This window comes from Juglans microcarpa x Juglans regia, chromosome 8S (genome assembly GCF_004785595.1).
Source record: "Juglans microcarpa x Juglans regia isolate MS1-56 chromosome 8S, Jm3101_v1.0, whole genome shotgun sequence".
NCBI classification, from domain to species: domain Eukaryota; kingdom Viridiplantae; phylum Streptophyta; class Magnoliopsida; order Fagales; family Juglandaceae; genus Juglans; species Juglans microcarpa x Juglans regia.
In genome coordinates, this window is record NC_054609.1 from 16,767,529 (window position 1) to 16,779,625 (window position 12,097).

The 12,097-nt window shown below is 32.9% G+C and overlaps 1 protein-coding gene and 1 long non-coding RNA gene across 2 annotated transcripts; one reads left to right on the forward strand and one right to left on the reverse strand.

The window, feature by feature from the left end:
- Nucleotides 1–8,988: 8,988 nt before the first annotated feature.
- Nucleotides 8,989–9,694, forward strand: LOC121244030 (low temperature-induced protein lt101.2-like). The gene is made up of 2 exons (XM_041142076.1): nt 8,989–9,173; nt 9,278–9,694. The coding sequence occupies exons 1-2, from the start codon at nt 9,093–9,095 to the stop codon at nt 9,359–9,361; spliced, it is 165 nt and encodes a 54-aa protein (XP_040998010.1). The 5' UTR covers nt 8,989–9,092; the 3' UTR covers nt 9,362–9,694.
- Nucleotides 9,526–9,897, reverse strand: LOC121244032. Its single transcript, XR_005936367.1, has 2 exons — nt 9,805–9,897; nt 9,526–9,716 (listed from the first exon to the last, which is right to left on the reverse strand). It is a non-coding gene; the product is annotated as an uncharacterized LOC121244032 (long non-coding RNA).
- Nucleotides 9,898–12,097: the final 2,200 nt, after the last annotated feature.

The following is a 12,097-nucleotide window of genomic DNA, read 5'->3' on the forward strand; positions in this document are numbered from 1 at the left end:
CATCAAAAAATTAAAATACATTACCAAACATTACATTCTAAATTTACAATTAGCACTTTCAAATCTGAGGTAGGACACATGCATCTGTTCTGATGATCCCTTTCAACAAATATGAAAGTTCCGTTTGACCTATCCACACATGGGAAACTCCACTACTTCCTAGTCGTGCCAAAAAATCAGCAGCCTTATTTCCTTCTCGATATATATGACTCACATCAAAATTTATCTCTCCCAACATTCCAACAATTTCTTCCCAAAAATCCTCAAGATACCAAAGAGTACATCTTCCATTCTTAATCTAATTCACTACTATTAAAGAATCCATCTCAATAACAAGATTATCATACTCCCATTGCTTACAATGTATAAGACCAGCCCATAGAGCCATAACTTCGGCAATATTATTACTCACATGCCCATATGACTCAGAGAAAGCATATACTATATTCCCTTATTCATTCCTGACTACTCCACCTGCACCCAACATTCCCGGATTATTTCGGCTACTAGGGAAAGCATATACTACATTCCCTAATTCATTCCTGACTACTCCACCTGCACCCAACATTCCCGGATTATTTCGGCTACTACCATCTACATTCATTTTGAGCCACCCTCTGTTTGGCTTTTCCCATCTAACTACCTTCAAAACTTCCTTCTTTCTCGCAATAATAGGTAAATTCAAAGAATTTAACACCTTAAAATCATTATCCACTAGGCGAGAAGCCTTATTGATTTTAATACCTACCCAATGAATCCAATATTTAACCTATCTCCATAAAACATAAACATTTTCTTTCTTACATTCCATTCTGGCTTTACATCTCCACCTCCATAAACTCCAGGAAATTATCACCGGAACAAATCCGATTAACATATCAAGTTGAGATGATTTTGAAGCTCTCCGAAACCAAGCCTCAATTGTTACTTTCCAAGACCGATTTGGGACAAATGGAATACCCAACATATTAGAACTGAATTTCCAAATGACTGCCGCTATGTACCCACTATACAACACATGATCAAACTCCTCTACGGCACCTTGTTCACAACACTTACACTTGGACGCTAAAGGTACGCCCAAATTCCTTATTCGGTCATCCACACTTAGACTTAAGTTCAGGGCCTTCCACATAAACACAGACAACTTCTTAGGGATAGCAATATTCCATATCCAGTCTGTCCATTCAATATTATTATTCCTCTCCCGAACAAGATTTCAGGCACTCCTGGACATAAAGGAACCCTCCGAATTACCCATCCATACGAGCTTATCTTCTCCTAACCTTTGACCCTTAATTTCATTAGTAATTTCTGCAGCTTTACCTGCCCCTACTAGTTGCTCCAAATAATTCAAATCCCAGCTATTATTCAACATAACTTGATTTACTTTCAAATTCAAATCACCCACAATCGGGCAACTCTCCCTTAAAGGCCCAAAACTCATCCACTTATCCTTCCAAAAATACACATTTCCCTCACGAATTCTCCATTTAGAATGCAAGAGTACAAACTGCAATTCCTTAACTACAGATTTCCAAAATCGGGATCCTCTTGTTGTGTTAATCTCCAACGGATGCACACCATGCAAATATTTTGCATTAAAATACTTTTGCCAAATAGAATCAGTGCATAAAAGATTTCATGCAAATTTAGAATGTAATGACCTTTGAACATCAGTTAATTTCCTCAACCCAAGCCCTCCCTCATCCATCGAACTACAAAGCTTTTCCCATTCAACTCAACCCAAGCCCTCCCTTATATTATTATTTTGACTTTAAAATGACTAGTTTAATATAGATTAACATCTCTAAAAGTTTTTGCTATAGTCAAAATCTCAAATTCTAATTAAAATTTAGAAATTGACAATGCTCTTCCAACCTCATCTACTAATCAAATACAATGGGGTGTCTCCGATTTATGCAACGTGACATCTTTCTACGCATTTTTTATTTTTATTTTTATTATTCATTCATAAATAAATAAGTAATAGTCACTAATAGGCTATAATTAATTGTGAATTGTGAAATATTTCTTTAATTTTTATCCTTTTGCTTATGAATTTTCACTTTTCGCACGTTTAATTTTTTATTTCACAAAATTAATAATTTAGTCCTATCCATCTCAAGCTTTAATAGCCGAATGCGAAAAGTTGATTGTTGATGTTTGAGTTTCATGTCAATTATACCCTTCAAATAAAATCTGAATAAAATAATAATTTTAAGAGCTCCCTTTGAAAGAAATTAGGATCCACCGTATAAAAGTTGGCATTTTTATATAGGTTCCAGATTTTCTTTACACTGCACAGAATTTATGATTTTAAGCATATGTTTGTATTCGAAATTCATTTCAATTCATCATTATGATTTTTTTTTAAATTTTTACATAAAATATAATAAATAATTCTATTTTTTAAAATCTCAAAATAATAATAATATTAAAAAATAATATTCTAATAATATTTTATTCAATTCATCTAAAACCATCTCAACTAATCAAGTATCAACCCCCTACTTTCATACAAATTTGTGAGCACCAATTTTCTATTGAATTTGTGGAGCCTAGTTTAAAGAACCAGCCAAATTGTTTGCTCGACTGTAACTTGACTTGGTGCTCGAGTGAAGCACATACAGATTGTTCATTCGAGACGTGTGTGACGATAGGCTCCAGCGAAGTACAACCCTAATGTTCACTTGAGCGGCGCTCGATGGTTAGCTTGAGCAAATGTTGCACAGATTGTTTGCTCGCAGCATGCTCAACACTTCACTCGAGTGAAGAAACTTCATTTTGCCACCTTAAGTTTCTCATGTCGTGGCCTATATATATGAATGTTATGTCATATGTTGTTGTATCGGATTGAAGAGATGGAAAGGAAAACAACGTGTAGAGCTTTCTTGAGAGAGAAAAAAGATCGAGAGAGAGAGAGTTGAGATTGTGTGAGTAGAGTAAACCTCTTGTAACTCACTGTATGTTGTAATCTTCTCAGAATAAAATCCCCTGCAGCTCCATGGACGTATGCAAGTTGTCGAAACATGTAAATCTATATGTGGTTGATTCCTATGTTTCCATGTTTATTTCATTGTTTTTATCGCTATCGTTGATAGTAGGTGTGGTGATTATCCCGAGCAACTGGTATCAGAATTTCAATGTTCGAAGTTCGGGCTTAATGATGGCAGGAGCAGGGGACATGCCAGACCATGTTTCAGTGGCAGGAGCAAGTCATTATCTAAGCACTAGATCACTTGTTGGAGCTATGGCAAGCTGGGCTACATTAGAAGTGACTATCGGAGTTAGAAACAGACGGAGGATGACACTGTGAACACGGTAGCTAAAGAATTACAAGAGATCATGCATAATTACAAGAACCCTAGTATTATAAGAGGTTTGATCTTTACCTTGGAGGCACGCACGACAATAGGCTCGAGTGAAGCACAACCCTAGTATTCGCTCGAGTGGTGCTCAATAGTCAGCTTGAGCGAGTGTTACACAAATTGTTCACTCGCGGTGCATTCGATACTCCGCTCAAGCAAAGAACCCTGATTTTGCCGTCGTAGATTTCTCACATTGTGGCATATATAAATGTTATTTCATATGTTTTTGCATCAGATTGAAGAGAGGGAGAAAGAAGCCCTAGAGAGAGAGTTGAGATTGTGTGAGTAGTGTAAATATCTTATAACTCACAATGTGTTGTAATCTCTATTCAATAAAATTATGTGCAGCTTCATGGACGTAAGCAAGTTGTCGAACCACGTAAATCTATGTGTAGTGTATGTTCTTGATTCCTGTATTTCTAGATTTATTTCATTGTCTTTCTCACTATCGTTGTTAGTGAGTGTGGTGCTTATCCCCAACATTTCCATTCAAATTCATCATTCTTCATATCCTTTTGAAGCACATTGACAACCATTTCCCACTTCTGATCAGTTTTCTATAGAGAATGCATAAGAGAAGGTGGAAAAAAAAAAAAAAATTAAGTGGATTATAAAGAACAAAAGCTATAACTAGGACAAGGATTTTCTCCATTTTATTTATTTAGCATAAAATACAATATATGCTATCCATGTCAGTTAATAACATAATATGAAATGACTAAAATATCTTATATTTTACAGTAGTGGTCCAGTGGATACTATCTATAGTAGAGGATAAGAGAATAAGAAACTTCGATCGTCACTTGCCAATGGGAGCAAATAATTCTAATAACACTCTCTTTTCAGCAATCCAATAAGCATGTGCCTGATGGTGACATCCATGTACATACCCTTCTCTATAAGATCGTGCTACTGTCTTGGCTAAATCAAAATTATTATACTCCAAGCTCAGGCCCAGTCAATTGCAACCTCCCATCTAAGATATGTATCTATAAATCAAGGGTGGTAAGATATATGTACAAGTAAAGCAGCAGCAAGATTTTTAAATGTTTCTTTCTTTTGGATAAGTTGCAATCATCCAATTATTCAAAGGCCCATCATCAAACGCAAGTTTAATTGGCATACATGCTCTGCATTGATGCAGACTTTGAGTTTTGTTATTTGCCAGTATGTTGACACATGCTACTGGATATCAATTATTATTTTTATAATATAAATTTTATTACTCACTAAATAAATAAAGAGAAATGATATTTACAGTCATAGAATACGTAACCACCGCACACTCATCTTAAAAAAAGTGAGTAAATATGTAATCTACATAAAAAAAAATTAATTTTTTAATGATGAATTCTACTATTTTTTAAAAAGAATACATGGTACTTCCTTGTATAATCTATAACTGTATCTAACATTACTGATAATACATTTTACATGTATAGCAAGTAAATGAGAAACTCCATTAATGTCTTCTCTACCAACATGGGATACTTAATAGAAATTAAGTCTGAAGCACGATCAACTTGATCTGTGATCAATGCTAGAATAGGGCCCTAACGAGATAAAAGCATAGGATCTCCATTTAGACAATTTACAATCCATGAAGAATCACATTTTAATATGAGTAGTATTATATGTCTTACAATTTTACTTATAATTTTTTATACAATACTTATTTTATTAATTTTTTTCTTGAAATTGAAATTTTATAATTTTCAGTATATTAATAGTTAACACGTAAAGAATTAAGTTTTTTTTAAGTACAATTAACATTTTCTCTTCTATTATAATCCTTGAAAAACCCATATTGCACACCATATGTACGTAACTCCCTAATAGCTTGTTTGGAAATAGATTTCATTTCAAAATTCTTAGTTCATCTCATCATATCTCATTTCAAAACATAATTCAAATATAAATATTTTCAAGCTAATCATTACAACTTTTTTAACTAATCATTACAACTTTTTCAAACTTTCAAACAAAAAATAAAAAACAATTCAATTTTTTCAAATCTCCAAACAAAAATAATATTATAAAACTATATTCTATCAATATTTTAACTTTATATATTTTTTATTCAATTTTTTTTTTTCATTTCCCAAAACTCAAAAAATACTAAACTCAAACTATCTCACTACTATTGACAAATTATCTTATTACTATTTACAAAATTTTTATCTCATCTCACTCCCAGCTGACAGGTTTGGGGCTTAGATGGGACACAAAATTCTCATCTGATCTTATTTCATCTTATCTCCAAACATAATTCAAATACAAAATTTTCAAATTAATCATTACAACTTTTTAAACTAATCATTACAACTTTTTCAAACTTTCAAATAAAAAATAAAAAAAATTCCAACTTTCTCAAATATCAAATAAAAATAATATTATAAAACTATATTATTACAATATTTTAATTTTATAATATTTTTTATTTAACTTTTTCTCTCTTCTTTTCCAAAATTCAAAAAATACTCAACTCAAATTATCTCACTACTATTCACAAACTATTATACTATTATTTACAAAATTCTCATATCATCTCACCCTCCAAACAAGCCCTTAAGACCTCGTTTGTTTTCACAATCATTCTCATCTCATCTAATTATTACAATTTTTTTAATTTTCACACAAAATAAAATAAATAATTCAACTTTTTCAAATTCAAAAATAAAAATAATATTAAAATAATATTAAAATAATATTTTATTTAACTTTTAATTTTGATTTCAACTAATCTCATCTTATCTGCGAAAACAAACGAGATCACTCATCTCTAAAGAAAAATCCTCTCTATTTTTCAGCAAGAATATAAGGGCTGCTGTGGAAGACAATATTCTTAGCATAACAGGTATTAGAACTACATCTTCCTATGAAAGTTATTTAGGGTTACCTGCTTTGCTAGCAAAATCAAGAGTTAGGGCCTTCACTACAATTCTTGACAAAGTGAGAAGTAAACTGAACAACTGGAAGCTGAGATTTCTATCTAGAGCAAGCAAAGAGATTCTTCTCAAATCTGTCATACAAGTTATCCCAACTTATTCAATGTGGGTTTTAAAACTTCTCAAACGCCTGTTACATGAAATTAACAAGATGATAGAAAGTTATTGGTGGGGACAAATCAATCAAGAGAGGAAAATAAGTTGGATTAATTGGAGTCAGATGGAAAAATCTAAAGCTGAAGGAGGATTGGGGTTTAGAGACTTTGAAAACTTCAATATTCCTTTATTAGCAAAGCAAGGTTGGAGAATGTTGCAACACACTAACTCTCTAGCTGCACATGTATTACAACTTAAATATTTTCCTCACATAGACTTCTTCAATGCAAAGTTGGGTAGTTGACCATCCTATCTATGGATAAGCTTTCTAGCTGCCAGACCTCTACTCAAAGAAAGGGCCATTTGGAGGGTAAGGAATGGAAATTCTGTTAGAATATGGTCAGATAAGTGGCTGCCAACACCCACCACATTCAAATCTCAAAGTGGTTTTGATATGATGGATACAGAAGCCAAAGTAGATGTGCTTATTAATAACAAACAAGGAAATGGAATACCAGTTTGATTAGTGCAATCTTTTCAAAGGATGCTGCAGATACCATTACTCAACTACCTTTCAATCACTGCAATAGGCCAGATAAACTGATATGGAGGTGCACAACAAATGAAATATTTAATGTCAAAAGTGATTGCTACTTGCAGGGAGAAATTCAAGACATAAAGAAGGGACAAGGCTCACAATGCAAACAAACTCGAGAGGAATGGACTAAATTATGGAATCTTGGTATTCCCCAAACACAAAGAACTTCATATGGAGAGCATGCCTCAACATTCTACCTACTAAAGATAATCTCTGCAAAAAGAAGGTAATGACAGACAACAACTACCCCATGTGTTTAGCAGAATTAGAAACTACCAAACACATTCTTTGGGAATACATTTCTCAACAGATATTCTAGGACAATGTTAAAAAAAGATCCAAAAGTGCAAGACCTCATGCCAGAGTTTAAAGGAGTTTATTGAAGACATGTTCAACAAGTTACAACATGATGAAATGGAAGAATTAGCTCTAACTTTATGGAATCTGTGCTGGAGAAGAAATGAAAAAGTATTTAATAATATTTTGATTGATCCCAACATAGTTCTACATCGAGTCCATCAAATGCAACATGATCATGCAGAATCCAAAACAATCAACTAGAATCAAAGCAATACATTGAGAAATGGCACATGGGAGACCCTTCCACCAGGTTTTTGCAAAATAAATCGGGATGTGGCAGTTGACAGAATGCATTACAAGATTGGTATTTGTATTGCAGTGAGAGATGAGGAAGGTAATTACTTAGCCACCATGAGAAAGAACCAACTCATTTGTTCTAACCCTTTAATTGCTGAAGTAGTAGGAGCATTAACAACAATAAATTTTGGACTTGATCTAGGAATGAGGAAGGTAGTATTAAGGGGTGATTCCAAAAGAGTAGTAATGGGGATCCAAAAACATGCACAAGATGAAAGCTACTTTGGAATAATCATCTCCGATATAAGATCAAAAATTAGCTCTTTTGATGTTTGTGTTACTAAGAATATCAACAGAGAAGGTAATGCAATAACTCATAAACTTGGTAAAAATGCTTTGATTATATCAGAGTATATAGTGGATTTGGAGGAGGAAAAATGCTATTTTGTCCACTCTATTTGCTCTCTCATTTTGACATCTCATGTATTTTAATTTTTTTCTTTACTTAATAGTTAAGGAAGTGACTATTAGTGTATTTATATATTTTTTATATTTTTTAAAAATGTTTAACAATGTTAAAAAAATATAAAAAAAAAAATTGAAAAAAAAACGTTTAAGTAACGGTAACAATGTCTTTAAAACATACATTAAAGACAATGGGTAGTTTCCTCCATGCTCTCATGGTAGAAACTCCCTATTATCTTTAATGTATGTTTTAAGTTTTATATGAAATGAGTTTGTTTAAAAAAAAAAAAAAAAAAATACATCCGGTGGCTTTATGCAAACCAGATTCCTTCATCGCCACATTCTACGTTCCACGTGCAATAGTACTTAAAGAAAGTTGAGAACCACGTGTCAATGATATCATCACTTGTTGTCAACACAGCATTGCTATCTTTTTTTAAGTGGCAGTTATTTTTTAAATTGATTTAACTACTAGTAACCGTTTTCTTTCAAAATTTCACAAACTGTTATTTCAACAGTAATATACTCTCTTTTAACAGTTATAAACCGTTTTTCTTTTAATATATATTATTCATAAATATAATTTCATATTTATTAGTTTTTTACTGCTATTATAAATTTTTTAAGATCCATTTGGATACAAATATGAGATAAAACTATATCACTTATCTCATTTAATTTTAACTGATAATTTTATTATTATTTATAAATTATTTAAATTCATCTCATTTCACTGTTCAAAGCAAACTTTGGATAAAAACTCAAACATGACAATGGGAGTCCAAAACTAAGCACAAAATGGCTAAAAACTTGACACGTAGCAAACCCTCAACAACGTGGCACTCTCAGACATCTCGCCAATGACATCTGTTCCAACTTAATTTCACTTCTCTTCCTTATTAGATAGTACATACCCATTACCAAATCCAACGCAAACCCATCCTCTGAATTAGCACTACTTTGGCAAAATATTCCCATTACATTCTGCAGAACTTCCATCAGATTCATCAAGAACTCATGGGTTCAGAAACTTTCGTAGAAGTAATTCTGGCAATACTTCTACCTCCTGTTGGGGTCTTCCTCCGCTATGGCTGTGAAGTACTAATTCTTCTCTTGCAAACCAGATTTTCATATGATCTGATCATGTGCTTGTTCTTTGATTTCATGAACATGAATTTGTTTTTGAATTTTGTGAAATGCAGGTGGAGTTTTGGATAGATTTGCTGCTGACAATATTGGGATACATTCCGGGAATCATATATGCCCTTTATGTGTTGGTAGGATAGCATGACATGCCGCATGGTTGATGCAGCAGTACAAGAAGATAAATGTGACATGATCTGCTATTTTGGACGTGATCGATGTTTTCTAGGACTAGGAGCAGTATATGCAGGATGTTCTGAGAGTTGCTTTGATCTCTTTCAAATCATGTGTTGTTTGTTTACAATAAGTGTACTTGAGTCTGCATGGAAGTGTTTATATATGTCTTTCAGTACTCGTTTAGTACCCATATATGTTTTCTGTGTAGTTTGATTAATGGAACTACGTACGTACCTAGGCATGTATGCAGTCTAGTCAACTGCATGGAAATGGAAATGGACTCTGAAAACATGTTCTATGGTGCACTCTTTTCATGCCAATCTTTATTCTTTTGTCAAGAGCACATGCGGCGCCCCCGACCCCTGCCTTTGCGACGTCAGGATGTTGCCCGCATGCACGGACATACAACCTTTGCGCAATGGCGCGCACACGCTAAAGAATGAATGAACAATTAATTTGCAGCGAAAAATATAAAAGAACAGTCATCACTTTTCATTATTTTATTATTATTATTTTTATCAATTTTTCACTACTAATCACTATTATTCAATATTTGATCATTATTTTTTCATTATTATTTACAAAATACCTCACTACCCAAACGCAACCTAAGATAATCTCGTGACTCAACTATAATCAAACAACGCCATAGAATTCATGACTCAACTATAATAAGAACAACGCCATGATCATCCTAATGATTAAATTATAATAAAAACTTATAGGCAGCTAATTATCTTAGTGAATCGGGATTTTGATCCAACACAATCTGCCAAAAGTAGTGATGTTATGTTAGAGATTCCAGCTACATACATGAGTGAAAACAGCATGGAGAGGCTCCTTAAACAACGCAATCACAAATTAGTCTAAAAAGATTCAAAAACGCGTGGTTTTCTCTTTTGGCACGACGAGCTGGGGCGCCTAAATTGCTGGCTTTTTCTCTCAGCATGTGATCAAGTGGAAAGGTCTAGTCAATAAAGATATTGATGGGGATAAAGTTGGTCAATGGGCTTGTTCATAAACCCATCACCACTGGCAAGCCCACCTTTTCTTACTTTACAAACACTAATATTTTCCTCCATACTTTCTCAATTTGATTTATAGTTAAAAACATTTTATTGACTTAATTATCGAAGTGTCACAAGGTATTATTGATTAATTACAGTACAAGTTCTCTCATTTTGTAGAGAGTTTGATGCCAACTTGATTGTTTACTGCAGATGATTTGAGTTACTTTTAGACATCATCATCAAATATCAATGTGCACGTATCTTGTTATTCGACCAATGCGTTATGCTATGCATCAGTTACTATTCACTCCCACACTCAATACCTAACAACTTTTTTTACATTTTTTCATAAGATATGTGGTATGTAAAGTGAATAGTGACTGATGAGAAGAATTATTCTTCGGCCAATATCTTTCTTCATTATTAAAATCTTGCTAAAATATTTAGAATTGGTTATAGAATTCAATCCGAACACTACAAAAAGACTTTGGGGGTTTTCTTTTTGCTTCACCCAAAGCCTTCTTTTTTGTTTGTTCTATATGACTTCAGTGGCCTACACAATGTCTATCAACTCCTCATCTTCCTCCACAAAGCACTTCTGCAACACCCTTGGAGGGTAAAGCACAATAATTTGTTCCATACTTGAAGGGGCAAAAGCTTTTCAGTTATTTTGATGGGGCCAATCCTTGCCTTTTCCATTTTATTCCAAAAACAATCACTATCTCTCTAAATTTAAGTCCTTCCCAACCCTAAAAGATGGTATTTAGTTTTAGCGAAACTCAGTTAAAATTGAAATACTCTCGTATTTAGAATACGTGACTTAATCCAGTCTTTAATATTGGTAAAATTAAATACTCAGAATTCAATAATTAAGGCAAATTATGATTAAGCTTATTTTTTCCGAATTTAAATTCTCTTTAATTTATGTGGAATGAGAGTGGTATAAGTAGGGATGCCATTTTAGCAAGTCATCTTGATACTATTGTACTGTGGAATGATCTTTAATTTAGCAAGTCATTTAGAACAGCATAAATGCAATTTGCATGATTGGATATCAAGGTTTTAAAACCAACTACTATATAAAGATCATTTTTCATGTCTCTCACTAACAAGCATAGAGTGTTTTACATTTTTCAGAATTCTTCAAAGAGTTTCACTTTGTTAGCAATTATGTGCTCTTTCTTGTTTTAAATTTATTATTTTGTTCACGAAACGCGTATAATCTAATTGATTAAAAGCTAATACAATTTTTAAATATCTTAATCTATCATACACCTATTTAGCCCCGAACGCATATGATATATTGAAGAGGGATTGAATGTCATATTCATGGTAGTTTCTCTCGAAGAAGTTCGAGGAAAAACTTCAATATGCAAAATTAAAAATAAGGATTGAAATATTCTAACTTCGAGAAAATCAATATATATATATATATAATTATATATATGTACGAGTTAGAGACTTTTTAAGTAGTTCTAGTTCTATGTCAAACTAAAATGAAATGTTGACTTGTAGATTCTCTAGAAATTTATGAACTTTCTCTCGCTCGACCTAGAAAAGTAAAATCTATTGATTTGAAGACAATGCAAGAAGATGTCAATGACTTCTTTAACGAGGGAATTGTTGAATATATGATGAGGGCTTTGTTGATATAGCCAAGAGGTTTAGGAAATTTCCCCAACCTAGGAAGGA

Coding starts and splice junctions, on each gene's coding strand:
- LOC121244030 (XM_041142076.1), top strand. CDS start 9,093: ATGGGTTCAGAAACTTTCGTAGAAGTAATTCTGGCAATACTTCTACCT. Junction 9,174..9,277: donor TCCTCCGCTATGGCTGTGAA/GTACTAATTCTT, acceptor TGTGAAATGCAG/GTGGAGTTTTGGATAGATTT.